Source organism: Protopterus annectens, chromosome 8.part0, assembly GCF_019279795.1.
Source record: "Protopterus annectens isolate FY-2018-M chromosome 8.part0, PAN1.0, whole genome shotgun sequence".
Lineage (NCBI taxonomy): Eukaryota > Metazoa > Chordata > Ceratodontiformes > Protopteridae > Protopterus > Protopterus annectens.
In genome coordinates, this window is record NC_056741.1 from 747,396,923 (window position 1) to 747,413,965 (window position 17,043).

General features: G+C 38.3%; 1 protein-coding gene across 1 annotated transcript in view; it reads right to left on the reverse strand.

Annotated features, from left to right (window-relative positions):
* The window catches only part of FAM189B (family with sequence similarity 189 member B), a 991,404-nt gene that overhangs the window by 636,770 nt on the left and 337,591 nt on the right, over positions 1-17,043 (reverse strand). The window contains exon 3 of the mRNA XM_044080204.1: positions 8,707-8,763. Coding sequence (XP_043936139.1) covers positions 8,707-8,763 — 57 coding nt within the window. The remainder of the gene's footprint in view (positions 1-8,706; positions 8,764-17,043) is intronic.

Here is a 17,043-nt window from a genome sequence, read left to right on the forward strand (position 1 = left end):
CTCACATGCACACTCACTCCTATGCCCAATTTAGAGTGTCCAATCTAGCAACTGCATATCTCCTTCTGATACTCTCCACTCCTCTAATCAGTTAGTACTACATACTTACCAACCCAAAAAAAAAATAGGTAAGCTCCTCTATAAATATTCCATTACCCAAGCTTGGAACAATCTTCCCAGAGACATATGTTCCATCATTCATCCATCCCACTTTAAAGAAAAGCTCAAAATTCAACTACTTAACACTAAAATCTGTCCATGAGAAGAGAAAGAGAGCCATTTAACATATTGCTGTCTGCAGAATAAGTAGCTGGAGAACCAGGCAAAGCAGGAGGAGTATAGATTGAGATTAGCAAGTCTTGATAGCAGAAGGGGATGGGAGACTGTATCAAAGTCCTTGGAAAGGTCAAGGAAGAGACAGGAGATGAGTTTATTATTGTCTATGGCTTCTGCAATGGTATGGGTGAAGGACAGGAGGGCAGTTGTTGTGCTATCGGTGGGACAAAAAACATACTGAGTAGGAGGGAGAAGATTCTGTGTGAGGAGCTGGTTTAGAAGTTGTGAGTAGATGCATTTTTTGGGAATCTTGCAGAGGGGTGATAGGATAGCTTTGGTGCGATAGTTAGATGGGTCAGTAGTTGCTGCCTTTATGTAGTGGGATGGTGAAGAAGGATTTCCAAAGGGTTGGGACAGTGGATTCCTGTATAGATCAATCGATTAGTATGGACACTGGATAAGCTATGATGTCTGCAGCTAGTTTGAGGAAGGTAGGAGGTAAATTATCTGTGGATGGAGAGCAGGGATTGAGCTTATAAAGAAGAGATCAGATGTAGGAGGTAAAAACAGGGTGTAAGGAGAAAAAAGGAATATTAGTTAGGTTGGAAGGGATAGACAGAGGAGCAGTGTTACCATTTGATGGTGAGTGTCCGGATGGTATCTATGAAGTGTTTAAGTAGAGTAGCTGTTTCTAGAGGGGATGTGTTGGGGTAGGGGCAAGGGTTTGAGGAACAGCATGGAGAAAGAATTTTGTTACTAGTGGACCAGAACGTTTGAGGGTTGGATTTGCTGTTTAGTTAGGCAGAGTTGTAGAAGGACTTTTTATCTGCATTGGTTTGGTTGTAGCTGTGGAGATAGGGTAGTTCTTTGGTTTTGATCCAGGTTTTCCAGGCTTTATCTCTTTTGAGCATAAGGGAATTCGTTTCTTTAGAAAGCCAGGGAGCAAAATTGGATTTTATTCTAATTTGTCTGGTAAGAGCAAGGGAATTTATGTTCAGGAAGATGCTATTAAATCTGTTTACTGCGTCATTAAGTGGGATTACTTTAAGGAATGACCAGTCAGTGGAAGATAGTGTAGAGTTAAATTGGCTTAGATTAAAGTTAGTACGTTTACAGCAGTCTCGATAAAGGTGAGGTTTGGGAGGTTTGGTGGGGTATTTGAGCACAGAGGTGGGGAGGTGATTACTAAGTTGGTCTGGTAGAGTAGTGGAGTTGTGGTAGAGTTGAAAGGAATTAGTGAGTATCCAGTCTATTATGAAGCTAGAGGATTAATTTTTGTGGAGCCAGGTGGGGGGAGTTATTCGTTGATGGAAACCATGCAGACTGATACTGGTTTATGGAGAGTTAGTTTTAAGTTGGCCCATTCTAAGTTGACTCTAGTATGAGGATTTCACAGGGTATATTAAGGGAAAACTAGGCTAGTAGATTTTCAAGTGTGGATAAGTTATTCCTGGGAGGGATATAGATGGAGGCAAGAGCTATTTTCTTGTGGGGTTGAGGTGGTAGTTAAGGATGACGAGTTTAGCAGGGTGAAAGTTGTGGATGGGTGTGGGGAAGGGTGAGAGCTTGAGGTTGTTGGAATGGAGGATGGCAATACCACCCCCTTTCTTAGGGAATCTATCTGAGCAATAGATATTATACCCAGGTGGGAGAATTTCTTTGTTGGTGATATGTGGCTTAAGCTAAGTTTCAGACAAGGTAAGGATATGAGGGTTTATGTGGGCAATCCAGGCATGAAAGTCTGTGATTTTGTTGGTAAGGCTTTGAATATTCATGGAGTAAATTGTTAGATGTTTGGATCTAGTAGAGTTAGTTATAATAGCCTGGGAAGGATGAGGAATAATTGGAGATAGAGGGGCAGTAGAGGATAAGGGGTGAGGGTGGCTAGGAGGAGAGGAGGAGGGGCCAGGGTTGGGGTGTATATCTCTGGATATAAGTATGTTATAAGTGTGTAGAGGGCATATAGGTATACTTAGAAGAAGTTTGCACAATTTGGGTTTAGATTTGTAGGTAAGAGGGAGTGTTTGCACTCTAAATAGTTTGTGAGGACTTGAGTTGGGGAGGTTAAATAGGGTAGGAGAGATATTATACAAGGAGGGTGTTGAGTAACTTGTAAAACTATGGGAAGTTGGAGAGTGGAGTAGTGGATAAGGAAGGAGGAAAAGGTAAGAAGTCAGGGTGGGAAGAGTGTAGAGGAGTGTAGTAGTCATAATAAGGTATAGCATTGTGTGAGTAGGATAAGCAGTAGAGGTGTCAGTATGGAGGTAACTTGGGAGGAAGTGATGTAGATAATGGGGAAAGTATGAGAAAGGAAGCGTTGTAAACAAAATAGAGATGAAGTGTTTTGCTAGTGGATGTTTGGAGAGGAAGGGGAGGGAATGGATGGTATAAAGGAAATTGTAATGGGGTGGGAACGGGGGTAGGGTAGGGGAGCAGAGAGAGCCTGAGCGAAGCGAGGGCAAACAGAATGGGGATAACACTCAGGGTAGACCTAGCCCACAGAAAACAGTCAGTAAGAGAGAAAGTTGAACTACATAGGGAGGAAGCTGGAGGAGTACAGAAAAGCAGGAGTAGATGTAGAAAAAGAAAAAATAAGACTTGGCAGGAGTGATTAAAAGGGGAAAGCACTAGGTTTAGGCTGTACAGGTAAGTAACTTTAAAATGAATTACCTGTGCAGTACAGTAGCTTAAACTGAAGAGAGTAGCTATAGAGATGGACAGGGGGAATTGCAAACAGCAGAAGAACAGGGCAGTAACAATGGCAGTGATTAAGGGAGATAAACTTAGGAGAACAAAAAGTCCCAGGGAAGGGTAGGATATAGGAAGAAAAAAGGCACTGAAATGCAGATTGAGGAGTGAGGAAACTGGGGAAAAAAGAAAGGTTAGGGCTGCTGGCGTCTTCTTTCCATATCGGCTACTGAGATTAGTTAATACAAAATGCTGCACTTAATTCATGCAGGCACTGTACAATGATGAATGAATGTTTGACAAAATAACAATAAGTCAAGTAATAGTCACTTGCTAGGACACATACTTAATTGGTCTTTTAGTCTAGATATATCTGCAGGACAGGCAGCCAAAATAAAGGAGGGTATCAGATTGAGGTCCACAGGAGGGTTCCTTACAGTGGCCAGGAGAACTGCAGGGAACGCTCTGCTAGGGGCTTTAATTGTTTTTTAGTGTAGACATATCTGCAGAACAGGTGGCAAAATGGAGGAGGGTATAAGATTGAGGTCCACAGGAGGGTTTCTTACAGTGGCCAGGAGAACCACAGGGAACCCTCTGTTAGGGGCTCTAAAGACAAGAGGAGGAGAGATTAGTTAAAGCAGAGAAAAAGCAAGAGAAACTGTTGATAAACAACATGCCAGGAAAAAAATTAAAATGCAAGTCAGGGAAGGATAGAATAGTTTTAGCACTACTAACCACAATGTAAAAATCAAACCAGGAGTAAAGCAGCTAAAGAACGCATTGGTGTTTTTCAGTTAAGGTCAAAGAGAACTACCTTAAAACAAGACCTATAGTCAGGATTAGCTAGGCAGCAATTACCAGTAAAACAGTACAGTTTCAACTTTAGCACAGCTTTCAGGATAACCCATGCATAAAACTAGGAAATTGGGGAAAAATACTTTATAACAGATAGCTTTTAGTGAAAACCAGCTGCTGGTGCACTTAGCGACTGGACAAAAATAACTCTAAAGTACAGTAACGGGAGTCTCGGCAAATATAAGCATGAGTGACACTACATTTAGGAGTATTTTAACAAAGTTACTTCCAAGTGTCATACAAGAAAAAATTTTAGTTTAATAACAGAGTAGCAAAAAAGCAGTTAAGAACAAATGTAAGTTAGCACCATAAAAACAGCACAAGAGCAGTTTATGATAAATGCACACTTTAGAAGACACAGTGAGAATAATCTCAGTTCGTTTATCACTCGCAATTCCTGATGCAGGATTTTCTCAGTATAATCATAGCACTTAAAATTAGCAATATATAAACAAAATATGGCATGAGACTACAGTGAAACAGTTGATGGAAAAGGTGAAACTAGACTTTAACTAACACAGTAAGGTAGTCGTACTAGTTTAATAACAAGTGACACCACGTGCAAGAATACCTCAGTTTAGTCTGATTACATTGAAATACTAAAGATAAAAGCACAATTTAGGGTCCAGAAGACAGGTTCACAGCAAATTAAAAATAGTGAAATGCAGGTTTTACCTACAAAAATGCAGTTGTCAGCTTAAATAGATTAAAACAAAAATAAGTACAGAGTGTGCACTTACAACATTCAGTAGTCAGATGCCAGAGAGGGGACGCTCAGCAGCAAGAAGAGCACTGGGAGTTTAAAAATGACACCAAGTATAGGGTACCTATTAAAAGCTTAGTACAGGAAGTGAGGTGGGGGGAGGGGATAAGACTTACAGAGTGGGGCTAACACTCAGGGCAGACCTAGCCCACAGAAGACAATCAGTAAGAGAGAAAGTTGAACTAGTTAGGGAGGAAGCTGGAGGGGTACAGAAAGCAGGAGTAGATGTAGAAAAAGAAAAAAATAAGACTTGGCAGGAGCGATTAAAAGGAGAAAGCACTAGGTTTAGGCTGTACAGGTAAGTAACTTTAAAATGAATTACCTGTGCAGTACAGTAGCTTAAACTGAAGAAAGTTGCTATAGAGATGGATAGGGGAAATTGCAAACATCAGAAGAACAGGGCAGTAACAGTGGCAGTGATTAAGGGAGATAAACTTAGTAGAACAAAAAGTCCCAGGGAAGGGTAGGATATAGGAAGGAAAAAGGCACTGAAATGCAGATTGAGGAGTGAGGAAAATGGGGAAAAAGAAAGGTTAAGGCTGTTAGCGTCTTCTTTCCGTATCGGCTACTGAGATTAGTTAATACAAAATGCTGCACTTAATACACGCAGGCACTGTACAATGATGAATGAATGCGTGACAAAATAATAATTCAAGTAATAGTCATTCGCTAGGACACATACTTAATTGGTCTTTTAGTCTAGATATATCTGCAGGACAGGTGGACAAAATGGAGGAGGGTATCAGATTGAAGTCCACAGGAGGGTTTCTTACATAAACACCCTTTTTCTTCTTAGCAGAATTCTGGCAGCAGCACCTTCATTTAAAGCCTTTTGCATATACAGGTTAATGATGGCAAAAAACAACCCATACATTTATTTTTTCTAAGTGTAATTGTGGCTGTAATCCAATGAGTTTTGGATTTTGGAACAAATGGCTACACAATGTGTACACAATTGCTTTATAGGTTACTGAATACCTCCAGCATGATGGATTATTTAATTAGCATGCAACTCTGCTATTTATGTTTCATTAGCATATTCTGCAATTTACTCTTGTTTTTAGGCTCTACATTAAGTGCAGAGCCATTTAATGAATACCAAATAGCATGCTACCATGTGTACAACATGCTGCACCATGTATACGATAGATTTACTTAGCATAGCCATTCATGAATCCGGCCCTTACACTCTACAAAAGCAGTTCACGATGATTGGGGAATGTACATGCTACCGAGTGCAATGCAGCTACGGTAGAAGGTGGTGAGTTAAACTCCTCAAGCAGTCTAACTCACTGAGACAGATGTAGCTGTGTGCAGCGCAACAAAGCAGGTGAACGAAAAAAAATATTTCCCATGATTCAGAGAGTGCAAGGTGGTTAGTGTACACATGTGCTAAGAAAGGGCCCATCATGTAGAGAAGAAATGTTGAAATGCTGGAAAAAATCAAAAGAAAAAAAAAACTACCATTGATCAAAAGGTGTAAAATGCAGTGGGCCATCCTTGAAGGACTGCAGTGTGATCAAGTGATTTTGGCAGCTTAGACCACTAGCAGCTGCTGACAGTTATATCACACACAGGTGCTCCAGCATTTGGGGATGGTCAGTCATACCATGTACCCTACTGTCACTGATAACCCAGCAGGTAGTTTTGCAGATAGGGTTAAGGTTCGCAATGGTCCGTGTACGACAGTATCATTTCTGAATTAGATTATATTAGTATATGTTCAAATAACTACTGAATTTATTTCCACACTTTATTTCTCAGTGGTTATATCATACACACACACACACACACACACACACACACACACATATATATATATATATATATATATATATATATATATGTGTGTGTGTGTGTGTGTGTGTATGTGTGCGCTTATATATATATATATATATATATATATATATATATATATATATATATATTTATATATAGGTTTACTATGCAAACCTGGAAATGCACCCGGTCGAGTCATCACATCATTGTACCAGAATACCAAAAATTAAAACATTTTTCAGCCCCCATCTTGAACCATGGTAATGTAGAAGGTTCGATATTTACCATTTTGACAATGTGCCCATTGACCTGTATGTGGCTGTGCAGACGTCAATATTTAGGGCTCAGTATGGTAAGCTTTGATGATTACCCTCCTGGAAAACCTGATTTCAACAGTCCATCACTCAACCGGGTGCATTTCCAAGATTTCATAGTAAACCATATATATATATATATATATATATATATATATATATATATATATATATATATATATATATATACATATACACACACACACACACACACACACACACACATATATATATATATATATATATATATATATATATATATATATATATATGATCTTCTTCTTCTTCTTCTTTCGGCTTTTCCCGGTTAGGGGTCGCCACAGCGGAACTCCGGTCCGCTAATGATTGGCAGTAGATTTTTACATGCTGGCTTGCCTGTCTAACTGTGAGGTGACAACGCTACCACAGCACCACCACCGCAGTCTATATATATATATATATATATATATATATATAAAAACACTTAGTTGTATACTCATAAGTGAACTACACACGATTAACAAAAATGTGGTTGATCCAAAAAAAAAAAAAAAGTATTTTTTACTGCAGTTTGAATTCCTAGCCTCCACATGTATCTAATAATCTGTTGTCAAACAGCACAGCAGAGAGCGGCTGTGCACATTCTCTGTTCTCCAAGACACCCAGCTGATTAGAAAGGGTTGTGGCTTGCTGCTGGGGCAGCCAAACAACTGAAACAATGGTTTCCTGACCATATTACACCATGGCACTTTCCTGAAAATGAGAGGATCACTTTCTTCAGGCGGGGTGTAAAATGTTTGTCCTTAGTGAAGGAGTTTAAATACCTCAGGGCCTTTCTCCTGGGTAATGACAAGAGGAAGCAAACAATTGACAAATGCAGTGGGACAGCAGCCATTCATGCAGTTACTGAAGTTATCTGTGGTGGTAAAACACTCAGTTTACACATCAGTCTATGTCCTACCTTCATCTGGGGCCTGTATTCACTTGTGTTTACAAGCTATAGATGGTGAGTAAAGGAATGGGAGGCAAAACATTTATTTCAGATGCATTTGTAATCCACTTACATGCAGTTAAGACAGGATTCAAAATACTAGCATAGGATAATTAGTACTACCAAAAGGTGCCAGCACCTTTTGAAACTTTCTCCCAACTCCGAAGTCAGTATACCATGAAAAAAAGGAGATGCCCCCCCAATTTAGCACTCCTGAGTTTCAAAGCAAAATGTATGTAAATGTACCATCTGGCCAGATCCATGCTGCCCAAACCACTGACTCGATATTCTTTTCCTTTAATTTTGTATATGATGCTGCTTCCATGCATACATGCTGATTATCTGCATCAGGGTCTCCTGCTCCTCTCATCACATGCTAGCACCTTCACCTCTCATAAGGCTATAATAGGTACAGTGGAGTTAATAAAGGCAAAATAGATAGATTTTTAGGAAAACAGTAGGCTAAGTAGAAATAGATGAGAAACAAGAGAGAGACAAGAGCATATAACACAAAAAGCCCTTTACTGTATTTTTTTATCTTTCTCAAGGTTATCTAAACGGTTTCCTCACACACACCTATCTTAATCACGCCTTTCTCTTGTTATCTAACTCGCTATCTCTCATTATCAAAAATGCACATTTCAAGTGCCCTTACTGTTCTACATTGAATTATTATTTCCTTGTTTTAGTTAACTCTGTAAACTTGACTCCAACCTCTGTTTTTGTTATGGAATTTTTGGATGGATTATTGTTATACAATTCTTTTGCCCATGGTGTTGGTCATAGTTAAGTATGTTTAGCAGAACAGCCAAACCAGCTGGTCAATAAATGCAAAAATAAGAAATAAATGACTAACATCAGATAAGAACTAGCACAAAATGAACTTTTTAAGTATAGTCAGAGATAGGAGGCAAATAACAAGTCAATAAATGTTTTATACATTGAAAATACCTTCTCTGGGGTTATTGGTATCAGCTTTGCCTCCATAAAATAATCACATTACCACTCTTCCTTTAGATTAACAGATATTAGAACCAAAAGAAATGAAAAAGAGAACTTACTACTAATGTGAAAGGCCTCTTCCAAGACAAGATACCAATCATGCCAGACAATACTACCTGTGAGGAAATAAAAAGAAAAAGTCATGTATTTTAATGTTAGCGGAAGGAAACGTTTTTAGACAGCATATCATTTCATTTACTTACAAACCATGTTTGTACCTTTTAACTTAATAAAACAGCATGTCTGACTATATACCCACTAGCACAATAAATATTTTCTGCTCCGGTTGTATACTAATACAGATACATACTGTTTCTTGGGCCATGCACTGCAAAAGTTAATATAAAACTGGAGTATGCATTTTGACCCTAATATATACTGTACATGGCAGCTCATGTTTTGTACTGTACCTGTGCACAGCCCATAAAAATATAAATAATATGCACTGATACCCCCCATTAGTTGGGTATATACACTCTGCATAATTATACTAATATAAACAATGTTTTTTGCTGTGTGCGCTTCCCTCACAAATGCTTAATATAAATATGTATGATTCCCACCTACCATCCTTACAAATACTCAGAAAAACATTTATTTTGTATCCAACTGTATCAATGATTTGATGCACAGTTTATTATGCAGTATATAGGCTGGCATGTATATCCAAAGTACTGATATATATCATATCATTATATCATATACCTTAAATCCTTTCATAACTTCCTGTATCAGTGATTTGATACACAGTTTATTATGCAGTATATAGGCTGGTATGTATATCCAAAGTACTGATATATATCACATCATTATATCATATACCTTAAATCCTTTCATAACTTCCTGTATCAGTGATTTGATACATAGTTTATTATGCAGTGTATAGGCTGGCATGTATATCCAAAGTACTGATTTATATCATATCATTATATCATATACCTTAAATCCTTTCATAACTTCCTGTATCAATGATTTGATACACAGTTTATTACGCAGTGTATAGACTGACATGTGCATCCAAAGTACTGATTTATGTCATACCATTATATCATATACCTTAAATCCTTTCATAACTTCCTGTATCAGTGATTTGATACATAGTTTATTATGCAGTGTATAGGCTGGCATGTATATCCAAAGTACTGATTTATATCATATCATTATATCATATACCTTAAATCCTTTCGTTACTTCCAGTATCAGTGATTTGATACACAGTTTATTATGCAGTGTATAGACTGACATGTGCATCCAAAGTACTGATTTATGTCATACCATTATATCATATACCTTAAATCCTTTCATAACTTCCTGTATCAGTGATTTGATACATAGTTTATTATGCAGTGTATAGGCTGGCATGTATATCCAAAGTACTGATTTATATCATATCATTATATCATATACCTTAAATCCTTTCGTAACTTCCAGTATCAGTGATCTGATACACAGTTTATTATGCAGTGTATAGACTGACATGTGCATCCAAAGTACTGATTTATGTCATACCATTATATCATATACCTTAAATCCTTTCATACCTTCCTGTATCAGTGATTTGATAAACAGTTTATTATGCAGTGTATAGGCTGGCATGTGTATCCAAAGTACTGATTTATATCATATCATTATATCATATACCTTAAATCCTTTCATAACTTCCTGTATCAGTGATTTGATACACAGTTTATTATGCAGTGTATAGGCTGGTATGTATATCCAAAGTACTGATTTATATCATAACATTATATCATATACCTTAAATCCTTTCGTAACTTCCTGTATCAGTGATTTGATACACAGTTTATTATGCAGTGTATAGGCCGGCATGTGTATCCAAAGTACTGATTTATATCATATCATTATATCATATACCTTAAATCCTTTCATAACTTCCTGTATCAGTGATTTGATACACATTTTATTATGCAGTGTATAGGCTGGCATGTATATCCAAAGTACTGATTTATATCATATCATTATATCATATACCTTAAATCCTTTTGTAACTTCCTGTATCAATGATTTGATACACAGTTTATTATGCAGTGTATAGGCTGGCATGTATGTCTAAAGTACTGATATATATCATATATTCATATATCTCAAATCCTGATTTATATTTAATACCCATAAATTTAACCGCCATGAAGGCACGACATTTTCTATAAATCAAGTAAACTATACTATACAGTAACCATTAAGAAATTTAGGTTGTAGTTTTCAGAGAATGGCTTCTTGGTTACTGCATTTACCTGATTTTGCTATGAGGCATTGTGACGTTTGTGAACAATATCAAGTAACTTTAACATATGCAAATTTACAAATTACTGTAGATATATATCTATAAGGACCATTTGAACTCATCATCTGACCCTTTCCTGATATACTGGAAAGGTTGCAGTCCTTAAGAGCAAATGCTTTTTTTCACTTGTTTTCAGCCTGCCAGCTGCCTTCTATGCTAGCCTGCATTTCAGCAGGGATTGTGAATTTGCCCTTACCCTGTTGTTATGTGATCTTGGAGTTGGTATATATATATATATATATATATATATATATATATATATATATATATATATATATATACATATATATATATATATATATATATATATATATATAATTAGAAGGGGTGTAGGTAGACTAGCCTGCATGCAAAAAATATAAACATTTTTTTTAGATTCCATCTAAAGTTTTCACTTTTTTTTCATTTGCTCTTTGAAGCATTTGATATTTCATGAGACATGCAATGGATAAGATGCAAAGCCTATTTAGCCCATGGGGCAGATTCTTAAAGACTTCCTCTCTGTGTATGTGACTCACTCCAGTGTTAGCTTGTCTCAATTCCAAAAGACTCACTTTCAGTGTATGAGACTTACTCTGGTGTAATACACCAGAATAAGTCACTTACACTGAGAGAACAAATCTTCAGGAATTTGGCCCAATATCTTCATTTTTATTGTCCCCCCAAAAAAATTTTACATTTGTCCAATGCATCACTGAATTCAGTTATTGTGTTTGTTGACTCTCTTACTTTTGCCATAAAGCTGTTCCACTCATATACAACTTTTTCTGTGAAATAATGAGGCCTCGTCTTTTTTTTGATGTCCACCATTTAATACATATTGTGTCCTCTCATCCTTATAGGTTCATAGGTTGGTACTAGGCTATCAACCCTAGGGCATATACAAGCCTAGTCATAATAATTCCCTGGCTGTTTCTTCCCACAGTATTTACTTCCCTGGACCCCGATCTAGCAGGGTGACTGAAGTGATTCCCCGGGATGAATTTCCTATCTCCCATCCAATCATCAAGGTTATTTTTGAAGAGGGCCAAAGAGACGCTCTGCTTGACATGTATGGGCAATCTATTTTACAGTCTAGGAAGTCTCTGGGTCAGGAACATATCCCACCAGTATGTTTTGTTCATTGTGATGACAAGGCTTAGATCCCTGAAGTGTGTGCCTCTGAGGGAATGGGATTTCTTTAAGTGTAGCATGTCCAACAGCTCTGGGTTTGACATGGCCTTGTATGTTAAGCAGGGATCACCTCTGAGTAGACAATATGCGACAGAGTATAGGTGGAGTTTTTTTAGACAGTCAGCATATGGCATCTGCTTTAGGCCTGTGATTCTTTTAGTGAGGTAATTCTGTGGCCTTTTCAGTTGTTGCAGATTTCTTGAGAGGTACATACCAAATGGAGCATTGTATTCTATAATGGGTCTAATGAGGGATGAGTACAGTGGGACAATGACCTCCATTTTTCTGGATGAAAAGCCCTTAGTGATGAGATGTGCCACACAGAAGGATTTCCTGACTGTTGTGGCAACGTGGTTATCGAAGGTGAGACTACTGTCCACCTGTGTCCCTAAGTCTCTCATCACACTTTCAGCATTTAGTGTACTGCCGCCTATGCGGTAATTCACGGGTACATGTTTTTTTCCCAAAGGGGATAACTATACATTTCTTGGAATTGAGCTTGAGCTCATGGCTCTGGCACCAAGCATCTGTTTCTGTAAGGCCCTTTTTTAGAATATCCACATCATTTGGAGATTGAAAAATGGCTCCCAGTTTGCAGTCATCTGCAAACTTTGTTAGCCAGATTCCCTTAGTGTTGGCCTGTACTTCAAAGAAGTAGATGCCAAACAAGAGCGGTCCCAAGACTGAACCCTGAGGTACTCCACTTGTCACTTGTCTGGAACTGGATTTGGAGTCAGCTACTTTTACAGTGTGGGTTCTGTCAGTTAAGCCAGTTGGCAACCCATCGAGTGACGTAGGGATTAATGCCCAGCTTAGTAAGTTTAACTATGATTCCAGAGTGGGGGATGGTGTCGAAGGCCTTGGCGAGGTCCATATAGGCTATGTGGACCACCTTATCCTTGTCCACGGCTCTGGAGACTAATTCAAAGAAGTCAATCAGGCTCAAGAGACAAGATCGGCCCTTCACGAACCCAAACTATGTGGGGTCCAGTGTTTGAAGGTTGCCAATGTCTTTGTTTATAAGTTCCATGATAATACGTTCCATGGACATGAAACCTGAGGTGAGGCTATGATTAAACATGACATTTAGGTGAGGTGCCACTTCATTTTGTAGTTCATGTAGTACATAACCTGGGATGTCATCTGGTCCCATGGATGCTGTATTCTTAGCTTTCAAGGGTGTGTTTTTTACCTGTGTGGCCGTTATTACCGGAATTTGGCAATCTTTTGTATTGAGATGGCCCTTTAGGGGGTGAGAAGGGGGGTGAAGTTTACACTGAATTTATCTGCCAGGATATTGGCAATATCCTTGGGATCAGTATATTTAATGCCATTCTGTTGTAGCTCAGAGCAGATCTGAGCATTGCCATTTAGATGATTGATATAGCTATAGAATGCCTTGTGGTTGTCTTTGGAATTTTTGGCAATTTTATTTGCGCAACTATCTTTGGAGAATTTTATGAGGGATCTCAGCTTCTTACTGAGGCTGGCAAAGGAGTTTTTTGCATCCTGAGATTTTCCTCTTTTCTGCAACAGTTTCTTCCTTTTGTTGTAAAGTTTGTTTATGGCAAGGAACCACCAGATTTTCTTCCTTTTTTTGGAGGCGAGTGTCTTGGTACTATTGGGGATGGCACAATTCATGCACGAGTGGATGTGCTCGTACAGTGCCTTAGTGTAGGATTCAGCAGTCAAACTTTTAGTTCCCGTCTGCATGGGTGTCATGAAGTTTGTCACTTCTGACTTGAGTAGCATGAAGTTGGCTTTGGAGAAGTTTTTTTATGGATGATTTCTTACTGGGGGGGGGTGGGAGGGGGATGTGGATGTGAAAGGTGATTAGCTTATGGTCAGACCTGACCAACGAGGGGGTGACCATAGGTGTGCAGTATCGATTTCCCATGTTGGTAATGACCAGGTCTAGGATATTGGAGCCCCTGGTGGGACTAAGGATTAGTTGATCCAGGGCGCTGGAATTTATGAATTCCAAGAACCGTTGGGCAAAGGTGTTGGCACACGAGCAGTTTTCCCAGTTAATGGCAGGGTAGTTGAAATCACCCAGTATTAGGGTGTTTGGCTGTATCTTCATATTTTCCAGTATTTTTAGAAAGGTGTAGTGAGAATATTGGGGCATGGTGGGGGATATGTAACAAGCTACAATTTGGATTGCAGTCTTAACTAGTGTTAGTTGCACTTGGAGAAATTCAGACGCATTGTGTTGGGCAACTAGGCTGGTGTTGTGAATATCCTTGATGAATATGGACACTCCTTCACATTTAGCATTTTGGTCCTGGTTTGGTGGCCGAAAAGTGTGGTAAAAGTTGTAGCCTGGTAGTGCTTCTCTGTTCCATATAGAATACCTTCTTTGTCTATCCTGATATGCTTGAGGTACTTCTAAACTTCTATAATGTACCTTTTTTCTTCATGACCATACATTTTAAGTTAAAGATATCTATATCTATCTATATATACATACACACACACACACACACACATATATATATATATATATATATATATATATATATATATATATATATATACACACACACACACACACACACACACACACTGATCGATACTGACCAATTTCAAGCTCAGCTCAAAGCTGTTACAGGCTCTCTCTTCACATGGATTCTGATATACACCATGCACATTTTCTGCTGCCCTTCTCTGATCTACCTCTGTCCTATCTATGTCCTTAAAATGACAGGGTGTCTAGAACAGCACACAATACCCAGGATGGGGTGGCATCAGCTGTCTATTATGAGGTTAAGATGGCACTTCTTACTGGTAATTCTTCTTCTTCTTTCGGCTTTTCCCAGTTAGGGGTCACAACAGTGGATCACCTGTCTGCTCATGATTGTCAGTGGAGTTTTATGGTGTCGAGTTGCCAGCCCAACCTTCCACGGAAGGCACACACATGCATGCACTCACATCTAGAGCCAATTTAGAGTATCCAATCCACCTACAGCATGTCTTTGGGTTTTGGGAGGAAACCGGAGCACCTGGAGGAAACCCACATGACCACAGGGAGGACATGCAGACTCCGCACAGAAGGCACCCCAGCTGTGGATCGAACTGGAGAACCTCTTGCTGTGAGGTGACAATGCTAACCACTGCACCACCACGGCCGCCCACTTCTTAATGGTAATTCTTCTTGCTATATATAACACTGTCTGTAAACCATTCTTGCTATCTCTGATATTACTTGCTTACCTTAAGATTACTTTCTGATTTCTCCTTCATCTTCTTGTAAACCATACCCACTTAAGAGCAAAAGATTGATTGAGTTAATGCTGTTTTTCTCCTGTGCCTGCCTTATGCATGCTTTAAGTTCACCTATTCTGTCTACAAGGAAAAAAAATCAAACTTCATATTGGCTTAAATTTATAACCTCCCTCTTTCCATAAAGACTCTATTTATTTGTCCATTCATAGCTATACATCATTCTTAATGATGGTATTACTTTCCAATGCTTTATTTTCATTTGTAAAATCTGAAAGTTGCTGTTGCAGTTTCTTCAACCTAATGTATGCACTGGGTCTGTCATTCACCCTCTCTCTTGATATGACATGGACAACAGCCAGTCCACACATAGGAAATCTCCTTTTAACCTTTGATTTACTTCACTTTCAACTGTCTCACTGTGGATACATCTATATGCATACATACGTATATATATATATATATATATATATATATATATATATATGTGTGTGTTTTTGTGTGTGTGTGTGTGTGTGTGTGTGTGTGTGTGTGTACAGAGAGGGAGATAACTGTGCTGTGAAATCACCACTTCTTCCATTCATCAACTAGCTGAACCTAGCATCCAACAAATGCTCTCTCAGCTTTCATTAGGTGCCTTTCATGCCTGGTAAAATTTAAAGCTCCACCCAGTCCAAAAACATCTGTAACAGTGTATTTATCCTCAGTGCAATAACTCTCCACTGTTTCACATTCTGAAATGTTACCATAGCCATGGGACAATCTTACATTACTCACGTCCAGTCATAAGTTACAGCTAGCCCACCTCATCTTTACCTACAAATACAGCATTACTCTGCCGTATGCTATATGATTAGGCATTTAGCAGTCTTTCATTCTGTTCAAAACTGCTGGCTTTTCTAGAACAACTATGCCTTCTGCCCTTTAATACTTGCTGTCTTAACTTGTTTTAAGTTAGTGTAAATAAGTGAGTAATCAACTCTCTGTGCTGGATGCAACTTTGACCAGTATATGAAGGCTTTTTTTTTCTAAGAGGCTGTGTTTATGACATTTTTAGAGAAGCTATAGATATAATGGTGTAATCACCCTCCCTTTTAAGATATTATAGGTTATTCAAGGGTGAAACTTCAAAATGAATACCCACTTTTTTTTCCAGCTTAATGACCAGTGCCTTTTTAGTCCAGAAAATAGGCCTACATTTTTTATGCAACATCACCTTGTTTATGGAAATCACTAGTATACAACAGTTTGCTATGAAAAATTTGTATTGAAGACATAGCTCGCAACCTCTTAGAGCAAGAAATCTAGACAAAGCCATAAATAATGTGGGGACAAAGGCCCAAAAATAGGGACAGTTTTTAAATATTGCTCTTACAAACTTAGAACGTTGATACAATAACAGGTTTTGCATTAGAATGAATTTTCTGAAAGGTATGAAGTGTGAATCTCAAATGTCTGTCATTATTTTCTAACTTCAGCCTTCAAAGATTTGGCAATGATTTTCCAGAAAAATCACAATTATATAAGTAACAGGCCAAACATATGAGGCATAAATCTGGACATTCTGCAAAAATCTATACACTTGAGAAGTGTGGGATATAAATCAAGGCATGTGTTTAATCAGTTACCTATCAAAACATCTACTCTTCATAACATCTAAACTCAAAACATCAAGACCATAAATTCTAAACTTCAA